Source organism: Macadamia integrifolia, chromosome 3 (assembly GCF_013358625.1).
Source record: "Macadamia integrifolia cultivar HAES 741 chromosome 3, SCU_Mint_v3, whole genome shotgun sequence".
NCBI classification, from domain to species: Eukaryota; Viridiplantae; Streptophyta; class Magnoliopsida; order Proteales; family Proteaceae; genus Macadamia; species Macadamia integrifolia.
The window spans coordinates 13,194,048-13,217,370 of NC_056559.1; the positions used below are offsets into that span (position 1 = coordinate 13,194,048).

General features: G+C 37.0%; 2 protein-coding genes across 2 annotated transcripts; both read left to right on the forward strand.

Annotated features, from left to right (window-relative positions):
* The first annotated feature begins 15,187 nt into the window (after nt 1-15,187).
* On the forward strand, nt 15,188-17,773 carry LOC122074794 (zinc-finger homeodomain protein 5-like). Its single transcript, XM_042639763.1, has 2 exons — nt 15,188-15,799; nt 16,304-17,773. The coding sequence occupies exon 2, from the start codon at nt 16,412-16,414 to the stop codon at nt 17,498-17,500; it is 1,089 nt and encodes a 362-aa protein (XP_042495697.1). The 5' UTR covers nt 15,188-15,799; nt 16,304-16,411; the 3' UTR covers nt 17,501-17,773.
* Nucleotides 17,774-22,443: 4,670 nt separating this feature from the next.
* LOC122074168 (peroxiredoxin-2E-1, chloroplastic-like) lies at nt 22,444-23,232 on the forward strand. Its single transcript, XM_042639028.1, has one exon. The coding sequence runs from the start codon at nt 22,444-22,446 to the stop codon at nt 23,230-23,232; it is 789 nt and encodes a 262-aa protein (XP_042494962.1).
* Nucleotides 23,233-23,323: the final 91 nt, after the last annotated feature.

Sequence of the window (23,323 nt, forward strand, 5' to 3'; positions counted from 1 at the left end):
AAAAAAAAAAAAAAAAAAAAAAAGAGAAAGAAAGAAAGAAGAAGGAACCCCCACCTATTTTGTTCATGGTTGGGGGTGGGGAGATGAAATTATGTTATATTTTTCTTAACAGGTGCCAATGAGCTGAATGTTGGGTAATAAAGAAATAGCATATAAACAAAATTACTGTAGTCGAGAGACTTGGGATAAGAGTGGTAAAACTAGAATGGATAAAAGAAAAGAATGAACACATAAGAGATGGTCTAGGAATAGCTCCTTAATATGATAACTCAGGATAAAGTTATGGTGGGATGGACATGTGCAATGAAGACATCTAAATGTATCGGTAAAGAGGAAATAAAATATTCAAATACTATAGGCCAAATACATTTTATATTGGGTCTTGCTTCTAGGCTAGAGCCCGTTACATGGGAAAACATGGGTTGGCATCAATAGGGGATGAACTTTAGGACATAGAGCTGAGCTCTTCTTCGAGTATGAGGCTTCCTTGTAGTAAGTTGGTTATTATTTATACCTCTGGATTTTGTTATACCATTAAAGTCTTAAACAAACAATTCTTCCAATGGACCTGTTGTGGTTTGGAATCAACAGCACAGCAACAATTGATGCTTCTCGTAGTATTTGGGCTATGGGTTGGAGTTTTACTATGTAAGCCTTGACCTTCAATATTGTTTTTGGGCAAAACCCAGCAATATAGATCTGCTAGAAAATGTGTAATCTACAGAGTCATTACAAACTAGGACAGTAGAGAGTTGCCCACTTGCCTATTCTTGTTTTTAGGCTTTTGAAGGAAAAAAAAAAAAACAAACAAATATGGGATGTTAGAAATTTCCGAATCTCACTTCTCTTGTTGATTTAATGCGAAGCTTGGAGAGGTAGGCAAGAGCTCTCGTTGTCCGATCCACCTATTCCCTAGAACACTAAGCTACGTCGATCAGATGATCTATCAGAGATTGCTGATCCTGACCTGGATCAATCCACTTGATACAATCTTGACAATTAAAACCATTAACGTAATTCTATGTAGTTTTCTTTCTGTTTGCAACTATTTGAAGGACTAGGATAACTATGATAACATGGGGAAAGCTCTATGTATGGTGTCCCCATATAGTTAAAATGGGTTATGCAAGAAGGGGAAAAAAAACGTAAGGTTACAAAGTAGTTAAAATGGGTTACGGAATCTAGCATGTTGCTTGTCTAAGGAATTTTGTTGGAAGCTTTCCATATTGTCTATTAACTTGAAACTTCCTGGTGCATTTTGCCATGGTGCTTTCAAATTTGAGAAAATGTTGAAAATTCAGTAGTTTTTAAAAAAGAGAGCTTCCCCTCGGCGAAAGAAACACCCATAAATCTACCGCAAATCATTGTCCCTAAATGTTGGAGGTCTGAAACGTTCTCCACTATTTCTACTTACCCATTCAAGTGCAATGATGGGCAGTGGTGGGAATACCTCCTTCACCGAGGAAATTTGTTCCTTTTAGACATTATTTTGGCAATTGAAATTAGACAAAGTTTTCCTTGATTGTGTGGTGGGGTTAGCTATGCGATCCAAGGGTCCAAAATCCCATGTCCCCTCCCCCCTTTTGGGCGGCCTTGATCAATATCAGTAAATGGATGCATATTCACTGTGGGTGTGGTGAAACTCGTTCAAATTTTCTTAAGACGGTGAGTTTGATCTTAGTTGGTATCGAAATTTATTTTTGCGGAATCCAATAAAATAATTTGAATTTTGCTACAGAGCTTGAGCCTTGCACAACAAACTAAATGAGCTTGTTCAACTTTTATCATGGCGGAGGGGGTGGGGAGAAGAAGATGATCCTTGGGTTGGGTTGGGGTGGGTTGGATGTTACAGAAACAGATAAGCTAGTCGTGAAGGTGATCGGTAGAGTTGGGAATGATTTATGCGGTTAATTATGTAGTGGTCAATCGACGTCTAAGGGAGTCACTGTTAAGTGTAGGATTGGGAATTAGGGAATTAGGTTCTCCACTTCAGGCTTTGGACCACCTCAACACTAATCCCATCGTTTTCTAATCTCTCCACTTTATATTTCACCTTTCTTTTGTGCAAAGAGGGAAGGATCAAAGTGATTTTATTTTAATCCGAGAAAATTTAACACTACATTGTGGGTCATATGAATAGATTACAGGTGCAATGGGTTGAACTCTAGTTAAGTTTGGCTTAGCTAGGCGAATAGAACTTAACATGCCCCCGTATTTGAGATGGATAACATATTCGACAAATAATTATGATCCAAGTGGATTTTTTTTTTTTTTGAGGAAAAAACAAGATTACATAGTAGAGTTTTTAGGATATACAAAAAGTCAGATGTGGTGAGAGGCATTTCCTACGCATGGCCTCTCTAGCTAACTCCTTAGTAGTCAAAACCATAGTATTTTGCAGTTTGAGAAAAAACAAATGATATCTGTTACTTGTTCCACCTCTAATCTAAGAGGTATAGTTATCCAAGTCCAAAAAAAATTGAAGGATTGAAAAATGAGACAGATCATCATCGCTCCAAATTTTTCCCAATCGCCATCCCTCTCCCGTGATGTAGTTAGCCAGAAGAGCAGCCCTTTTGCTGTGGCTTCACCACTTTCTCCTGTCATCAAATAATTAGCCTTGAATAAGACACATTTGTTCTTATTAAAAAAAGCCACCGCCCAGCCAGAGATGTTACTAGTTCTATCAGCAAAGCTTGTGACAACAAGTGTTGTATGCTTATAGGGGAAGGAATAAGAAGAGGGTGCTATAAAATTGCATACCTATTGTTGATCCCTTTTTTCAACCAAACCATTAGTCATCCAGAAATTAATATCTTTAAGAATGACATTTGGGTTTGGTTTTTCAGAATTAAAGATAACCTGGTTTCTATGATTTCAAATACAGTAACAAATTATCATAAAAGTGGAAAAAGAAGAAAGTAAGTTTATTTCTAGGAATAGTATTAGAATTAAAAAAGTACATAAGTAAAGGCTTAAAAGATGAGACAAGGAATTGGTCTGTTCTAAGGCCCATAGGGCTGGCAGCCCAGATTCTTCTGGTAAACTCACAATCCAAGAGAATATGCCATAGAGATTCATGACTATTTTGGCAGAAACCATAGTGAGGTTCTACAACCATCAATTTTAACATGTTATCTTTGGTAGGAATCCTGTCATGGATTAGTCTCCATAGGAAGAGCATAAACTTGGGATGGATATGAATTTTCCAAAAAAAAAGGCCACCATTGAGAGCATAGAGATGAGCAAACACACTTTTTTGAGCATCCATTAAAGCTTGTTAGCGAAAACATTCCTTAAAAAATTGGGAGCTATTTTAGTTGTGAGAGACCCCTCCTTAGAGAGATGTCACCACCATCTATCTTCATCAAGGGATATGGGGATTTGGAAAATACTAGTAGCTATGGAAGAAGGAAGATGAGAATTTATGAGTCTAAAATTCCAACAATTGTCTTCAAGAAAATCACTAACTTTTGAAGAGCTGGTTGTGGGGGGATTGTTGAGTTTTCAGAGATAGATGCTTGGATACTACAAATCCAAGGATCAGTCCAAAAGAAAGTATTCTTACCATTTCCAATTTTACGCACAACCATATTCTTCAAAATTGGCAGGATACTTACAATGTTATTCCACATGTTAATATCAACACAAATCGAGTTTGTCAAAAACTAATAGTATAGATTTAAAAATCTAAAAGAACCGCAAAAAAGTGCACAATCATAGTTGGAGTATTGTAAACATGAGTTCGGATCATCAGCAATGAGCGGCAATGAGCATCCATCAGCTAGGAGGGCCTTGGCATGCGCCCCATTTGTTGGATGCTCACTGCTGACTCTCACCTCTCACCACAGAGGATTTTTTCACCTTAAACATGCATGGAGATGAAAAAATAAGGAAGGATGATCTTTTATTGAATTTTTATGTCTAAGATTTAACACAAGATCATATACTCTCTATTCAACATTCAGATTAGCCATATCATCTTTCCATATCGCACAATTAAAAAAAAAAATTGACACTCCATCCATACTGATGTGCTTAGTAAATGAGTTCTTCCTTTAAAAATAAAACTAAGATTTGTCCCCAATTTTCTTAAAGGAGGACCCATTGTGTTTGCACTATCCCCCGGGCGTTCATGGCCCTCCCAACAAAATTCCCCCCCTCCCCCCACTTGGATATCACAGACAGACAACCTTTTCTAAGTGTTTTTGGAGCATTTGAAGATGCTGAAAACCATTCCTAGCAGACACGCGTGCATCAAATTTGCAATCAGATCGAGATGTGTTAAATCAACTCAAAATATTCTAAAAATACTTATCAATGAAAAAAAAAATTAAAAAAAATCTATCTATCTATATATCAGGCGGACACAGAACTAAGGGAATTGGGTAAGAAAGCACTGTCACCACTTCACTTTGTGAGTGACTATAGAACTAACCCACCACAGTGCTTGCCTGGCTTCTTAGCTCCACCACCTTATTATTTCTCACTATTTTTTTTTCCATATGAGTCTCTTTTTTTTTTTTGGATGATCATCAGGAAAATTAAGTTTGAAGCTTCACTGATAATAATGATGATGATGATGATGAGAATAGTTAAAGATCCACTCTGATCATCTAATTCAACTCCTTCACAACTTCTGTGGGTTAAAAAGATAACAAGTAGGGATCCTTCAGTCTAGCACCCCATTGCCAACCCCAGTTTGGATAATATACTTTGTGGATATTACTAAAAAAAAGCTAGGCAATTAATTTGAATTATGGGTGTTTAACAATATACACATAAAGGCAAATCGAGTAGAGTTTTTTTTTAGGGCTTAAGGGTGGATATATAAGTTTTTCTTCTTTTTTTAAAGAAAATATTCATCAAGGCCTTTATTAACATGATAAACTAATTGCAATTACACGATGGGCTTCATCAACAAAATAAAATAAAACTTCTCATATGGAGGATGGTTACAAAGAATAGAAATCATTCATGGAGTTAGTTTTTCTTCATCTTAAGCGAATAGAGAATCTCTTCACCAATGTTGATTTAATGCTACGATTAAACTCTACGGAAGAGTGAATATCATTATTAACTCCCACCCTTTATTGTTAAAGATTCGAAAGATCCTTCTTCAATCCAATCAAAGGTCAGATTTCTCTTCACTGTGGGTTAAGATAACCTAAGTTCTTGATTAAAGTTGAATTGAAATAATGGAGCTTTCATCACTAACTGCACTGTGTAGACAGATGCCTTTCAGGCCTTGTTGAGCAACAGAAAGACTGTTAAGACAAAAGAGAGGGCTAATTGGCTAAAACTTGTTTTGTGATTAATTGGTTCATAAGTCAAATACATACTTATGGCCATGACTTCTCTTGTTATCAACATCAGTTATGGGTGATAATGACATAACGTGGCCATATCAGGCTACTTACAATGGTTTAAAGAAAAACTTGAATGATGCTCCTTATGATACTGTTTTTGATTAATCTGTCCATTAGCATTGAGACCATTACAAAATTATGTTGAAAAACTTTGTATAATTATCCTTATTGTACTGTACATGATTAATCCGTCCATTAGCATTGGGACCATTACAAAATGTTTCAACATAAATTATTTGGAGACGGATATATATATCTAAGTAAACTTTTTTTCTTTTTTAAATCTAATCAACTTAGGAATCAATTATTACAATCCAATATGGTGAGGGTGAAAGATTCCATGGTATGTGGCTATGTGCCTTTTTCTGGTCATATTGAAGCTTATGTTATAAATATAATATCAGTAATCTTATAAGAAAAAGAAAAAAAGAAAAAACATTTTTTGTTAGGGATTTTGGTAGAATTCATCATCAAAAGTTAGTCATTAAAGAGAAGATGTATAAGCATCTATAAGTCTCCACATCGAGCTACTCACATCTGGATATAGGATTATTATTTCCGCCTTTTGCATGGAACCCCGATATGGTTTCTATACATTATTGATGCTGGCTCGACTCCAAACTCTTGATTTTCTATAGCAAATTATAAGTTTAAATTATTATGATTTGAATAAATTAGTGATTAACCTTAAAAAATTTCACCTTTGGAACCTAATTCCTCAACGGTGGTCATATCACTTTTTTGTTTTTTTGGAAGGGGGTTGGGGAGATAGAAATCCATTGTCATGGTTGTTACTTTTGCCACATGAATCATTGATCTAATAACCCTAATAGTTGAAAATGATACCGTATGGATTAGTCTCCTACCAAAATTTAACATGTATATTTGACTCTTTCTCTTTGTATTTTTAACAATTTTAATTTGAAATAGGGTGAATAAAAAATGAGAAAAAAAATCTTAAAAGTATTTTTGTAATGTGAACTTTGGCATGTGGTGAAGTTGAATTAGATTTATATCTTTATTTGTTTTTTATTGTTTTGAAACAATTAGATTTAGATAAGAAATTAATGGTTAAAAACGCATTGTGGACCTCTCAAAAAACTTAAATGCAAAAATTAAATTAAATAAACCACATACCATATGACAATGGAAATGGTTTGGATGATTATTCTTTGCAGTGAGTGCAGTGAGCATCAGATGGTTGAGAGCATTTGGGTACGCTCTCCGAAGTCCTCACTGCATCACTGTACTCACTGCAGAGGATGTTTTTGCAAATGGTTTCCTCTAAATATCATTATTTTATTCCATTAGTCACAACTTTTTTTGAATCTTTGATGTACACATGTACTAGCAAAGACACTGACACTATTATTTATTTTTTATTTTTTTATTACTTTTAAAGAATACTTGAAATATTAGTCTCATGGCTCTTACCAACGAAGTGGTACTTCTGTTGACAATGTTCAACTCACAAATCTACGAGCAATCTCTCTAACCTCTACATTGCACTATGTTATTTTGAATGCATTATGTATGTGACACCAATAATAAGACTATATATGTTTTTCAATTTCAATTGAAAATGGCATATGTCCTTTCATGTTGTGCACATCAAGAAGAAAAGTCATGGCATGCCATGGACTATAAGTGTGGCATCCAAAAATAAGGCAAGCATCACACTCGCTTGGAAGATCGGTGAGGGTGTATAAACTTTAATTTAACATTGTCTAGGAAGATATTATTAGGCTACTTAATAACCTCTAGTTTCCTTAACATGGTACAATACACCAAGACGTTACAATAAGTATTTCCCAATCCCCATATCTATGCATAAAAATGAATGATGAGAATTAATTGTATCATTACTATGCATTAATTCCAATGACCAAAATAAGAATTCAGCTTTTCCTTAGACCTGCTAGTGTTTGACTTCCAACAAAAGATACGGTTTCTTTTCTTATCAGTCCCATATTTGTCTGTTATAATTTATAAGTACTATCTTAGTTTTTCTAATAAAAAATTAAAAAAAAAATTATAAAGAAAAGTACCGAAAATTTCAGTTTTTTTTTTTTTATCACATTGATTTTTTTTATTTTGGTCCAAAAGATAATCCGATTGCTTTTGGTCTTTTAACAGTTTCTTAGAATCAAAATCAAAATCAAAATTGAATCAATAAGATTTTTTTTTAATATAATAATAAGAAATTCAATCGATCAATTTTGATAAGTTCAATCAAAACCATTGACTTAAAAATTGAAATCGGAAACATTTGAATTGACCGTGATCAATCCTAATTTCCATCGTTCTGGTTTATAGATAGGTGATAATGTGGACCAATCTCCCTTAAGGAAGACGACTCATAAATATATATATATATATATATATTATCAACATTTGACTAACAAAGCCACCTGGATAAGAAAAGAAGATTAGGAGAGGGGCGTTTTAGAGAGAGACGTTGCTATGAAAAGAGGAAAAAAATCGTCTGTAATTTCAATCTTGTACAATTCCGTGCAATACCACCTTCAGGCGGTGACACGTGTATTGATACCAATGTAATGGTCCAGATCTGATTTAAATGCCTCTTCACTGATTTAATGTTTTATTAGTTGTACCAGATCTGGACTATTGTATTGGTATCAATACACTTGTCACCGCCCGAAGGTGGTATTACACGGAATTGTACGAGATCGGAATTGCAGACGATTTCAACCCATGAAAAGATGAGGTATGGAAACTAGAGCGGAAGGAGAGAGAGAGATGTTGGGGTTAGGGGTGGGACCCGGGGGTGTTAATGCAGGAGGGGTCATTTTAATTGAAGAGATCCATGATAAGAGACTGAGACCAAATGATGGGCTCTTAAATTGTTCTCCGGTATTGCCGCTCTTAATCTAACATAATGAAAGTAACTTAAGGGTGCAAGTTTGGCCTTGTCAGCCTAAGTTCGTCTTGAGCTTGAACAAGGCCTGGGCTGAGATACTTTAACCTTAAGGGCGGGTTAGGGCTTGGAAATATGGCCTTGACTGGGCTAGGGTTGAGGCATCAAGCTAAGCCCACCTTGGCCCTATCTTCTTCTTCCTCCACCTCCTCCTGTTCTTTCTTCTTCTTCTTTTTCTCCCTACCTTGTCCCAGCCATTGCATCTCCAATAATGCTCCCCATGGTCAGGGCCAATCAAGGTTAGCTTGAACCAATCCTGATGGTAGGTTAGGGTTTGATTTTTTAGGCTCAGAGTTAGGACTAGGCCAAGCTTGGCCCCAGCTGAGGGGACTCATGGTTGCTGGGGCTTCAAAAATCCTAGCCCTACCTAACCCTGTTATAGACCTAAAGCAACTCAAATACGACTCCATTAGAAATTGCCACTCTTGGTTGATTTGGCAGTCGTCTAAAGTTGAGCTTTTTATCATATAGAGATAGAGAAATGGAGGGAGATATGTGATTGACAAAATTAAGTTGCAACGGTCTCAAGTGGAGGGGAGGGGGAGAGATAGAGAGTTGAAGTTTTCAAACATCGTGAAATCTTAATTTTAGTTTCATTTTGAGTAAAGTTTCTTGTTAAGTGTCAAAAAAATTTAACTTCTTTTTTTTTTTCTCTCTTTTAGTATGATTCATTTTTTTTTTCTTTCAATAATGGTAAATATTACTTATTTCACATAAAAAAATATTAAATACTATATCAAAATTATTTTCAATTTTAAAAAAAATTAATTTTTATCTTTACATTAAATAACTTTTGGAAATAACATAAGGCACAGTTAAAAGGGAGTGTCAAGTTCAAAACACACAAATTGAAGTTTTATTTAGACATTTCCTATTTTAAATAAATCAGCTCTATTAGTGAGACTCCAAAATATCTCATTTATTGCCAATCTAGGGTCTGCCTTGGTGCTTGGAAGAATGCTTCAAAGACTTGGTCAATGGATTATTAAGTCCCATTGACAACGTCTAAAGTCATAGAGAACAGGGGGAAAATCAGGGGGGAGAGAGAGAGACATACAAAACCCTCATTAGTCATTCTCTAGTGAGCGAAACTTGGCTGTTGCCTGAGTTGCAACTACTCTAATACTAGCTAGGGGAATAGAATCTCAGGAGTAGGGATAGAAAAATTCACCCAAGATTGATATTTTCAAACTTGCCCCAAGAATTTTATTTCCTTGGCCACTGCCACTACTGTCATGGGGTTGCAAGTACTTGACTGCAACCATGCAGCAACGAAATTTTTTTTCTTCTCCAGCACCCCAAAGTTGGAGAGAATCTTAACCCTTAAAAATTGATTTTTTTTTTTTTAAATCTTTTTAATGCATGGACCCCATTAGGACCCTTGCAAGGGACCCCATTATGGCCTCTGTGTGGATCTTGTCTTTGACTCATCTGGGTCCCTGGCATGGGTCCTAATGGGTCTCAGGGCACTCCTCTCCAACTTTAATATGTTGGAGAATGACTAATGAGGTATTTTTTCTAACGTCTTTTGTCTCCCTTTTTTGACTAAGCCCTTTCCAGCACAGAGAGAAAGCCTCAGTTGTCCTCCAGCATGGGAGTTGGAGAGGATAACCCACTAGATAAATAGGATTTGAATGCTTTCCAAAAGAAGAACCGTAGATAAGTCTATACGTCCATCCATCTTCTTCCACCGAAAGATCGAGTGTATAATTTAGGAAGTCACGGTGGCCAACACAATTTCCAGAACTGGGGGGTAAACACGAGACCAACCCAACTCAGCAACAGTAAAGAATAGAAACTGGTCGTTTCCAGAACTGGGCCCACATTTGCTGCTTTGCTATGTAGTGACTTAATGACTGGACTGATGGTTTGACATGAGCTTTTTGACCCTTTTTTTCCATTACAATGGGCCAAGAAGGGGAGGGCCAAGGTGGGTTTCGCACCAAGTGACAACTGAGGACTCAGGACATTTGACTCCAAATTGGCACCAACGTCAAGAAAAGAAAAAGGCTCGGGACTCTTGGGTTTCCGCCACGTGTCAAACATGACGCAATATCCTGCCATCTCTTTCTCTCCGTCAGTCTTTAATTAGATGTTTTGTCAAACCCTATAAATTTTGAATTCTTTTTCTTTTATAACGAATCTGATAACTTTGGAACTTGTGCCCAAAAAGGAGTTAAGATTAAAATATTTTTAATCCCTTAATTTAATCTATAATATCACGGGTCAGATATTCAAACTCTATCTACTAGTTAATCTCACTTATCACTTATAAATCATATAAATTCATCCTCCCTCTCCACCCACCTCTTTTTTTTTTTGAGATTTTTATTAGAATTTTACCCCCTCTATTGATTTGGTAACTGTTTGATTGCCTTAATTGGCTAAAGAACCAAATAATTTAGATTGACAAACTTAATGGATGGATGGGGAGGCTAAAATAATCAAAGAATAAAAAATAAAATAATTGGACAAAGGATCAATGCCCATTTGCATGGCTCTACGCCATAGGCACAAGGGGCGGCTGATTGGGGGTAAATTCATCTTTTCATAGTATGATGCAAGTTTGATAAATAAATTATCTTTTTTTTTTTTTTTTTTTTTTTACATAAACTAAAATTTTATTAACTAAAATAGGCAAAAGAAAACCTCCTGCCAAGAAAGGACATACTTACAAATAAACTATCTTGATCTATGAAGGAATGAATGGTGGTACACTTGCCATTTTTAAAAAAGAAGAAAAAAGAGCTCTATTTATTGAGAGAGGCTTCTCTCGGGCTTCCCTTAAGTGAACTACATTCCTCTCACGAGAAGAGGATAGTCGGTCCTATATGTCTAGGCATGGATAATGTAACCTAATTCTTTTTCTCAAAATAATAAAATTATTTTTAAATAGAAAAAAAAAAAACTACGACATGTCATAAGAAAGACCTTGGATCAAGAGAATCATTTTTGATAAAAAAATACTATGCAATTTCTAAAGGACGATGAAATCTCAAATTGAGGGTACAAGTTTGGCCTAGCATGCTTGAGCCTGTCCAAGCTCGTTTTAATTATGCCTCATCATGGAAGGTTGAGGATTTTTGGTAACTTATTGGGATGGCCTTGACCTTTTTTTCTCCTACGCACAAACACACTTTATGGCCCAAGCTTTCATATCGATCCGGCCTTCATCATACATAGGCTAGCATAGTAGACAATAACGTGAAATCTAGGAAAGGGGAGGGAATGCTAAATTTGAAGCAAACCGTTAGGCTAAATCCCATGGAGTGAGTATAGCGCTTGATAGAGTTTTAGACTAGGGTTGAGATTCCTAGGCTTGGGGTAAGGTCGGGTGTAGGACTCAATTCGGTCTGATGACTTTGTATATGTAAAAGATTAAAGAGGACTCCTTGAAAGGAAACATCACTCCTATATCAATGTGGATTCCAATGAGAACATAATGAAAACATCAACAAGGGTGTGACCTTGTGCCTCCTTTCTTTTCATTAAATATTTTGTTTTGGTTTTACTGTTGACTTTACCTGTAAGATGTCAATATAAGTAAGCTACACGTAGACATTTTTGATGATTTCTTTTTTTTAACGAGAAAAATCTTGAACTCTGCAAATTATAATAATTTTGAGAAAAACAGGAGTCTATCCAAGAGTATGACTTCTAAGCTGAATGCATCCTCTATGAAATGACTGACCCGCTTCACACTCCATTGATATTTTCATAAAAGTTTTCAAAGACTCGTGCTGATGTAAGAACCACGCTTCCTGCCATCAAACTCGTTGGTGGCTTAGTGTCCAAAATGCCCAAACGAGAATCCTCGTAGTGGTCAACCGGTCAAGCTGACAATAATGAGAGAGTTAACCCGTTTAACATCCTGTGTCTTGTGGGCCCTAATTATAAGGCAGTGAACCAAAGGCAGGTGAGAGAGAGAGAGAGAGGGTGTTAACATGTTAAAAACTTGAAGCTCAAGCCATTTTTCTTTTAGTACAAGCTTAAGCCATTTTAAGGTAAAGGAGAGGTGTACCAGGAAAAAAAAAATTGGCAAGGGGTCAATTTGTACCGTGCCAGCTTGAAAGGAAGGCTATTTGATAATCCGCTCTTCCCCTACATCATCAGATACGCTTTCTATCGGCGGTTTTAAATCTTGGAATCAATCTGACTTGACACTTACACCGGTATTGGGGATCAATGAGAGTGTATGTAAAAATTTTAATTGGGATGGGTTTTTATATTTTTCAGAGAAGGGGTATGAATCATTTTGCATCGGATTGTATTTGGGCCACTAATAGCAAAATGTTCGTTTTTAGTGTTTAAAACACGTTTTTGCCATATGTTTTCTAAAGATATGGGGAAAATAGGGAAAAATGGCAAATGGCAAGCATTGCCATTCTAAACAGGTTTTCCTTTTTTAAAATTTTTTAAGACTTGATTTGTTGGACATGAAGTTTATTTAATTAACCATATCTTTCTCTCCCGAACTCTAATTAATCTGATTTTTTCGTCGATTTGAAACTGATTTAATGGCCTATATTTCTCATGATAGTACCTTCAACTTAAATACAATGAAGGACCCCAAAATTGAGCAACAAATTGATGCATTTGTGACTCCCAACTCCAAATGAACATGCATCACTTAAAGAGTGTGTTGACTATGTTGACAACGATGAACAACATCATAGCTAAGCTACATTACTCAATAAGAATTTGGACATATGTAGTGTATGAATTTAGAATTGGTGTTGGATGATATTTAGTGATATGTTTTATAACTTATAACGAGACATGGGATATATATGCATTAATGTTGGATATTATAGTAACATTAGATACACATATTCAAGTAATAATTCCTTAATTTACATGACTATACTATCGTTTTTTGGTCTTGTTTGGTTGAAATTTACACGTTTAAAACCCGTATCATCTGTTTTTCTTTTCTTACTGTTCTATGTTTTTTTACCATATTGTTAGCAATTTTTCACATTTAAAACCTGTACGTTTGTTTTTATTTTATTTTTTTATTTTTTTGTTCCTGTATTTACTAACTATGGTCTGGGTGTAGGAGCCATGCTCTTAGATATGCTCCTTTTATATATATATATATATATATATATTTGCCTAGTCACATGGCCCCTACATCAAATGCGTCAATGATTTTTTATTTTATAGGGTTGCGTGTAGGGCCACACGACTAGGCATCTTTCATTTTCCATAAATATACGGAGATAGCTTTCCATCACCCAACGAAGGAGAGTTTTTGTTTAGCCACAATCCTAGGGTCTTAATTACTCTTCCTATAACATGGGATAGAAAACACCCTTCCCATATTCCCAATGTCCATCCCAAGGCATTGATACCAATTGGCAAAGGAATTACATAATGTGTGAAGAAAAACTCAATCTTAAATATAAATAAATAAATAAAAAAAGTTCTTTAAACCTCTAGAGGAGGGTACGCTACCACCCTCTCTCTCTCTCTCTCTCTATATATATATATATATATATATCAGCTCAAAATTAAAATTGCATTGCCCCAGCTAAAACATTGTAGCTTTCCCTCTATAAATTGTCTTAACTACCCCCTATTGGATAGGGTCGTTTTTTCTAGGCCTTTCCTTGCACTAGCGCATGAGCCAATGAGAGCATGTGTCAAGGCAGCATTTGGTTGCAAGAGCCACATTACCAAACAACATTCTTTTCCCCATCTCCTTGGTTGTGTGGCCCTTGCACCTATGTGGCAGCAAAGAGGGGGCACACATGGGTATGAACACGGGTGGGGTTTTGTATGTCACAGGGATGGGGTGTCATTTCACCCCCTGTGTCATGGTACAGATGCCACTCAATCAGTGAGCGTTCTATTGCTCTATATATATGCAAAATTTTCTTGGTGGGATAACTAGGGTGATTTTGGTTTGGACAAATAATTCCACCCAAAAAAATCATATAGAAAATTGGATGCCTATACTGCATTATTATGAGTGATGGGAGTTTTCTAGTAGGGACTTCCAAGACAGGTTTGGTGGCAATTATTTTTTTAAATGGTACTTGTGTATGTGCTTTCCTTAAACTCTAGCTTTACAAGGAGCATGTAAGAATCAGAAGTCAGAGATATTCTCGAAGGAGTGCAGTAGGCACACTAATTAGGAATCACTGCCATCTTAGTTTGGGCTGATTATGAAGATGTTGTCAAATTATTTCAGCTGGAACAAGGATGTTGGCCATGAAAGTTATTTTTCTTTGGCTATATTTGATGACGAAGAAAAGAAAAAGAAAAAAACAAATAATAAGATAGTATGATTACATAAGTGATTTTTTAAGTGTCTATCTCTTTTTTTAAATTTAAATTTTTTTTGAATTTTCTTTTTTTGACTTCCAAAAATAGCCTATATGTTGAATTCAAAACATTTATCTCATGAATTTATATTTTTTAATATTAAAAAAAATAGTTAAATAGGGTCTCCATATCTTAACAGTTAAACTTGAAAGCTAGAACTGAATCATTTTATACCCATGTATTGTCTGAGAATTTGCTCTCTTTTTTTTTATTGGATAAAATTCACTTAAAAAGAAAACATTGGTACCTAGGATAAGGCTGGATAAATGACATGTCAAAATTTAAATCGAAATTCTTCCTCTACCACAAAGTATACAACAATCATTTGCTCAAACACCTATTGGTATTCCATCACTAATGAATTTCTATTATTTTTTTTAATACTTTGTATTATCACATGACCAATCAATTTAGGGTTCAAACAATTATCAAAAAAGAGAAATAGGGTTCAAACTTAGACATAAACTTAGCCATAGGGTAATTAGGGATATAAGCTGGAGAGTGGAGACTCCAGAAGAGAAAAGAAGGCCAAGGGTGAAGCTATGGAGATGCACATGGGAGGAGGAAGAAAGAGGGATGGTGAGCAGGTGAGGGCATCAATTGCAGGCAAAGAAAAGAGTCAAAAGCATCACTGAAGGAAAGAGTTGAAGCAGCAGGAAGTGCAGCAGGCGCACAATAGAGAGAGAGAGAGAGAGAGAGAGTATACTGACACAATACCATACCAACAGGACAAGTGAAGTGCTGTGGACCAAACATTTTCCACTTTACTCCACCTCGTCACAGTAGCCTTTCTCTGCATCATCGCTTGCTCTCTGCCTTAAGCATCTGATTTAGGCTTTAGTTTGGAGAGATTGCTCGGGTTAGCGATCTTGTCCATAGTCTGATACTCAGTAATGCTCCCCTTTGGGGTTGTTTAAATAGATGATTATTAGAACAAAGCGAGTTTGAGTTTGTGGATGAGCGATTCCAGGCAACGTCGCGTCAACATTCTTTCTCGCACTAGATTACAAATACAAAGAGCAATAATTAGGGATGGGACCAGTTTGCAGGGCGTGGGAAAGGATGAACATGACCCTGTCGGTGGTTTTGCAGAGGAACCCTTAATCTCATCTCCTTCCCATCACAAGCAACCAAGGTGTTCCATGTTGGAGCTAGATGGGCGGTAGGAAGCAAAACCCCCCTTCCTCTCTGTCTCTCTCTCTCTCTCTCATGGTAATTTTGGATTCTGTATTAATGAAGGAAAGCCAGGAGAGATTTAGAGCTTGATAGTTATGGTGTTTAGAGGCTTAGAGGCTTCTCTTTTGCTTTCTCTACAGTGGGTTTTTTAATTAAGAAAGAATTATATATTAGTAGGGGGCCCTCCCAGGCTCACATCTCCTGTTTGAGTTTTTTCTCTTCATGGTTCTTACTATTTTTTTTCCTTTTCTTTGGAACATCTGGATTAATCTCTGCTGAGCTTCTCCGCATCTATACCAACTGCTCGATTAGTTGCTTTACGTCTTAGTGGAAGGGTTTAAAATAGTGGATTGGGAGTTGGTGGTTTTAAGTTTTGACACACACAAGTTAAAAAATCAAAGAGGTTGAGCACAGAAATTTTCAGTTGTTGAGGATTTTGAGCTTATGTGAGTTTGATTTCTCTGTTTGATCACTTTCTCTCTTTGATTAGATTTGAGTTGAGTAGAAGGATCTATGGGTTGAGAAGGATGCATGAACGTGATGATTTAGAAGTGAAGATTAAAGAAAAAGGGCTAAAAGAGGTTCACTGTAGAAATTAATGGAATTGAGAGGCCAACAAGAGAAGGAAATAGGGATGCCAAGCTCTTTGGGTTATAATCCTCCCAATATTCGTGAATCATCTTCGAAGGTTTCGTCTATCTCAATAATCCCACCAGGAGAATCTGCAGGAGTAGGTGATGAAAGAAGAAGAGATGGGACTGGTAATGGAATTGCAGTCCTCAAGCCATCAACTCAAACCCTAGATCATCATCATCATCATCATCACCACCTTCGTCCACAGCAGCAACATCCCCTGCATCACTTTCATCATGATCAAGAGCCAGAGCCAGATCCGTTGCCGGTGGCAATTGCAGTTGCAGGTGGATCGAACTCCGCAAGGACACCGACAACCCCCAAGAGCTCCGTCACGGTTAGGTATCGCGATTGTCTCAAGAACCACGCAGCGAGTATTGGTACACATGTTGTTGATGGCTGTGGCGAATTCATGCCAAGCGGTGAGGAAGGGACCATGGAGGCCCTAAAATGCGCCGCCTGCGACTGCCACCGGAATTTCCACCGGAAAGAGGTGGAAGGAGAGCCCAGAACAAGCGGCGCCACTAATTGTTATTACTGCTACGATCCCAACCATAAGAACAGCTGTAGCACCAGAATCCCTCCTCCTCCTCCTCCTTCAGGTCCTCCTCATGCTCATCCAACTCATCATCATCCTCAACTGGCTCTTCAGCATCTGCAGCAGCACCAGAAATTCCAACTGGGCTTACCCAACAGTCCCTCCATGGCTTCGATCCCTCCACCCATGATGATGGCCTATGGAGGCGGTGGTGGTGGCGGAGGAGGGGCGACGGAGTCGTCTAGTGAAGATCTCAATGGGTACCAGTCTAATGCCGGGGGGACTAGTTCGCAGCCACACCAAGCTTTCGCCCTCTCGAAGAAGCGATTCCGAACGAAGTTCACGCAGTATCAGAAGGACAAGATGTTAGAATTTGCTGAGAGGTTGGGATGGAGGATGCAGAAGCAGGATGAGGTGGAGGTCCAGAGGTTTTGTGATGAGGTTAGTGTAAAGAGACAGGTTCTCAAAGTTTGGATGCACAATAATAAGCATGCCATGAAGAAGAAGCAATTGTAAGATGAGAAAGAGAGTGGAAGATCACATGAGAGAGAGAGAGAGAGAGAGACAGAGAGAGATCGATGACTTGTGTGTTAAACCACTTTGACATCAACTTCTATGATTGTCTATTGAACCATATTAGGTTCTTTCCTTTTTCTTTCTTCCACTAACCTCATTCCTCATTCAGAAAGAAGAAAAGATTTTCAAAGAGGTTATACTTCATGGGCTATGGCTAACTACTTTGGTGGTGGTGGTGTTTCTAGGGTGCAATAAATAGAAGGTTGCAAGGTATATTTATCCATGTCTCCCTCTCCTCCACTTATCTAGCCTCGTAACCTTCTCACTACCCATGTATGATATATCCTTCTTGTATTCTGCTTCTCTGAGTGCTTACAAGCAGTCACAATATGCACTCACCCCCCCCCCCACACACACACAACATTGGGACGAGGAACCCTACAATGCAGCCACAGAGCTCACTACTACTACTACTACCTCTCTCTCTCTCTCTGTGAAGCTGTACGGAAAACATAAGCACCCAACGGAGCCTACTATTGTTGCTGCTGGTGCTGCTGCTCTCTCTCTCAAATTGTCACCACAGACGCCAAAGCACGCTTCACTTTTGTGGAGAAAGGGCGGTAGGGGCTGGGTGTGTGAGGAAGGAAAATCATTTTTAGGTTCAAACTTTTCGGCTGATGAGGAGACAACCCCGGTCCCAAGAACACCGCGCGCGCCCACTTGGACCGAAATTAATGCAAACGTACGCCATTCCTTCACAAGCATTAGAAAAGGAAAGCTGCCCTAAGCCAGGAGCATCACATACTCATCAATTCCCTCTCTCTCTACATATGTGTATTGATCGTGATTTGGGTTTATAGTAATTGCTTGCGTTAGTCTATGTAAAATGTGCTGCTCCCCCCCCGCGTCTTTCTTTTTCCTATATGATTTGCAGAGAGGCACCAAAGGCTCCTGTTGCCCATCTCATAACTGTTGCCCATTTCTATATGAGATGGAGATAGCAATTAAATCTCTCTCTCTCTCTCTCTCTCTCTCTCTCTCTCTCTCTCTTGGACCGGCCTCACCCATGGGCCATGGGAAGCCGCTGGATTGGAAGTTTGGAACCCAATGCCTAGTGTCTCAGGCAGCTTCTCCTATATATGTACAATTCTAACCTCAGATGTTCTATCCAACCCAGCCCGGAGGGCAAATGATCAGATACAGGAATGATTGTGCATGGGTAAACATTGCATGCAAATAGAAAGAATTTGATTCTATACCCTGGAAAATATTACTCTATTAATTTGTAAATCGTTATCACTTTATCACTATATTTACAGGTATAACAACCAGTATAATTTATTAAATGGGTTCACAGTAGTAACAACAAGAATATTTATAATAATAATAATAATAATAATAATTATTATTATATTATTATTATAGTGGCACTTATCATCATCATCAATTATGAAGTTAATTAAATTTATCCTTATTGTGTGGAGGGTGTGGGGGGTGTGAGGGTTTGTGATCTTTTGGCATTAGAAACCCTGGAAAATATGTGAACTCTTACCAAAAATCAAGAGTTCCCTTTTGCGTGTTTGCACTCAAGGTTTGGTTACTAATGAAGCCCTTTCCTATTGGCTTGTTACATTAGATCTTTCATGCCAAAGATATAATACACATGTGGAATCTGAGGATCACATTCTAGTTGAATGCCCTCTTGCCAAGGCAGTTTGGTTTGGTTTGGTTTGGTTGCTCATTATCCTACTATGTCCCTCCTAATTTAGATCCGAAGACAAGACTTATATGTGGATTCAAGAATGGGATACTCTTGCATCATATATATGTCGAAGCGTGTATGAAGAGGGCGAAATGAATTAGTTTTCAACAAGAACCATTACTAGGGCTTTCCATGTAGTACCACTAGCATTGATGGTACCTCATCTAGATGAATTCTAGCAACTCTATTGCTAGAATATGGTCATGGCTGAGATCTCTTGAATAAGAACTTTGTTAAATATGAACATCTCACAATTTGATAAAATAGACTTGTCCAAAAGACTAAATACTATTACTTAGGAGGGTTTTGGTTTTCCAAATAAAGTGATCTTGGTCTAGAGGATCTTATCCCATTAAGTTGAGCTCCTTTGATATATGTGAATGGGGCAGATTTTGTGCACCATAAGTTCAAGCTATCAATCATATATGAATTCTATTATCATATTCCATCTATTAGTCTATTTTTCTTTCAAAATCATGTCATCAGGAAAGGGTGATTTTTAGCTACTTTATTCATGTCCAAATTCAACACCAAAGGATATGGTTTTTTTGTTTTTGTTAGCTCGCTTCCAGAGCTTCAATGCTATGCTTTTTTTATTCAATCTATTGAATTAATCATATATATGAAAAAAAAAATCTTTCTATTTATTTACCTTATTAATAATCTGAAAATTCATTTAAAAACCAGGTTTAAATTTTTCTTCTTCTTCTTCTTGAGAGAGAGAGAGAGAGAGAGAGAGTTAGTTTTAAAACTTCTTTGGTAACCCAAGACCTTTACTCTTGAATTTGGCACTATTAGGTGTGGTCTTTCCTTTCCGATGTAGGCCATGCAAAGAACCTTTTACCTCTTCTTATTTTATGTTAGGTGTGACTAATGGATTGGGCCTTACCTTTTTGTACAAAAATATGGGCTGGACATGTGGGCCAATTGTCTGTGGTAAATTTTTCATCAGAATGGTTTTTTCTACCACTATGTTTGGTTGCAAGGGATATTTAAGGAAAAGGAAGTGAAATTTTCAAACTTAAGAAAGAAATTCTTATAATTATTATTCATGTGATCTCATGTGATAGTATAAACTACTTAATTTTTTACCATATTTAATAATGATACATTTTACATGTAATATTTATTTTATAATTTATAGGAAAGGGTTTTGGATGTAAAGTAAAGTGAAATTTAATAACCAAATATAGAATGATTTGGAGGTAGTGGATTAGTGGATCCAAGGTCTCCTGCTCGTACGTTAAGTTTTAATTTAAATTGAGTTTTTCAAATATCAAAATAAAACATTAAAAGTTAAACAAAATAATAAATAGTTTAGAGAGCATTAGGAGATATGAATATTAGAGAAGGATGCATTCAAATACACAAGAGGATATTCGATAGAGTTTGAATATAGAAATTGATAAATTGCCATTTAGGGTTTTAGTTCATGGTGTCAGAACATGTATTGACCAATTCTGCAACATATATTATACCGATATGTATTGCCTAGGGTAGATTGAATAGGCCAAAAATTCAAAAAAATTGCAAATACCAACAATTCATATTTGTATTAATACCTTGTTTCCAATCAGAATTGTGAGATTGTATCTCCTAATAGCAAAAATGGTGATCCGGTTTGAAAACCTCTCCTAGCATGCCCATCAAAAAAGATTTTTCATATCCAATTATTTAGTCCACAGTATTGCTCTCGATATAAATCACCATTGATATCGATGCCACAACAGATAGGTCATATTAGGCTTAGATGAGACACTAGAAAGCAGCATGACCCATACACCTAGATATAATAGAGAATGAAATGACAACCCTATCCTTCATGAGAAATGAAAATCTTATCCATGTTGATGCATCAACCGGTACTCCCATTGACCCACGAACAACCTTTAGAAACCCTCTTCTTTTCTTTTTCTTTTGTTTAAAACCCTCCGTATTTTTCCATAGCCACCGTATCAAGTTTTAGGCTGTGTTTGGTAGCCAAGAAAAGAAAAAAGTATAAATTTTGTACTTTTTTCTTTGGGTGAAGGATTTTTTTTTGCACTTGGTATGTCTTCACTCAAGAGAAGATTCTCTTTTTCAAATTCAAAATTCCTCTTAGGAATTGTGAAGTTTTCTTTTACTTTCCTAAAAATTTTCTTGCCAAAAACACAAGAAAACATGAGAAAATATGAAAAAATAATAAGACAAAAAATAATGATCATACAATGATTTCTTATGTGTCTATCTCTCTCTTAAAATTTCAAAATTTTTTGAATTTTTTTCTTTTCTTTTCTTCTCTTGGTAGCCAAACGTACATAATCTTTTTATTTTCTTATCATTTCATTTATTTTCTTCTCTTTTCTTTTCTAGATTCTTTTTTTTCTTTCTTTTCTTTTCTTTTCTTCTCTTGGCTACCAAACATAGCCTTAGGTTGGTATTCCAATTCCAAATTTCCAACATCTTAAATCAATGACTTATATCACAAAATCTTGTTTTTAATCTGCACATACCGTACGGACTTAATTGGTCACTTGTGTCCTTGTTGGACCATACCTTGCGTTGCAAGTTATATTTTTTGGCCATGGATGACCTGGACTGTATTTAATCATTGACCGAATTTGGTTTTCAAACTTTTGAGCATTTCAAAATAGAAGAGTTGGTGTACCCCGAGACTGATGTGATAGGAACATCGAACTTTTTCGGTATTTCAATCAATCAAACAAGTGAACGGGGAAGCGTCGGATCCAGATTCTTTTCAATTCGCCCAATGTGGAATTCCCCTTAATCTAAGAATGCGTGAACGACTAAGATTAGGAGAGAGAAAATTAAGGGTAAAATCTAATTTGGATACGCAAAAATCCCAATCCGATCCATCCTCCCCAAATGAAAAATTGATAACAACGGTTGGTCGATACTATATTGATTGATTCGTAAAATAAAATAAATAAATAACTCATTTTTTGAAAAAAACATTGGTGGGGAATAGATGAGAGCACTATCATCATGTATCATGTATGGAGTTATTGGTATTAGTTTTAGGAAGTCATCATGGAAAATTTCTCTTTCCTTAAACCTCGCATAAACCCTGGTACCAGTTTTCTCTTTTGTTTTAGCGTCATCTTTCCCTTTATATATTGGATTCATTTCGTACCCATTGCCTCTGCAACTGACCCAGTGTATCCCTCTTCTTCCCCTTTCCATGGCCGCCCCTATAAACAACATTGCAGCGACATTCGGAACAGTTCCAGTCTCATCATCTTCATCTTCCTCCTCTTCTTCTTCATCGATGCTCCCATCTTCGTTAAACCCAGGCACATTAAACCTCTCCATCCCACCTCAACCCCTTATCTCTGCCTCGTGGAACCCTCATGCCATCCTCCCTCGCTCTCAGAAATCATCTTTCCTCAATCTCTACGGTAGCCCCGGTCCATCCCCTCTGCAATCCATCTTAACCTTGCATCGCAACCGTAATCAAATGATCCAAATCCAAGAAAAACCATCTAAATCGATTTCAATCTCTATAGGAGACAAAATCCCCAACGCAACCCTCTCCTATCTCGATCGAAACAACCATCTTCGATCAATCACCGTCTCATCAATCGCAAAAGGGAAGAAACTCGTTCTCCTCGGAGTCTCCGTCCCATTCGCACCCAAATGTACTCGCTTTTTACAGACGGCCGAGGAGATGAAATCGAGGAATGTCGATGTAGTGGCTTGCGTCGCCATGAATGATGTGTTTGTGATGAAGGCGTGGGCTGAGAATCTAAGTTTGGGAGATAAGGTAATGATGTTATCGGACGGGAATGGTGAACTGTGTAGAGCTCTTGGAGTATCGTTGGCCTTGAGGAATAGCAGAGATGGGGCTTCACTGGGTTTGGGGAATCGGTCCAGGAGATTCTGTTTGGTTGCTCTGAACGGTGTCATCAGGAGTATTCGTGTGGACGATTCCGATGGATTCACTGCCGAAAACGTCGTTGAAGCTATTTGATTCTGTTTGGTTACTCGGAATTTTTTATGGCCATGGCCCATGGATGGGTTTTTGTTGAAAACTGTTTTCGTTTTTCTACTTTTTGGTTTTG

Coding starts and splice junctions, on each gene's coding strand:
- LOC122074794 (XM_042639763.1), top strand. CDS start 16,412: ATGGAATTGAGAGGCCAACAAGAGAAGGAAATAGGGATGCCAAGCTCT.
- LOC122074168 (XM_042639028.1), top strand. CDS start 22,444: ATGGCCGCCCCTATAAACAACATTGCAGCGACATTCGGAACAGTTCCA.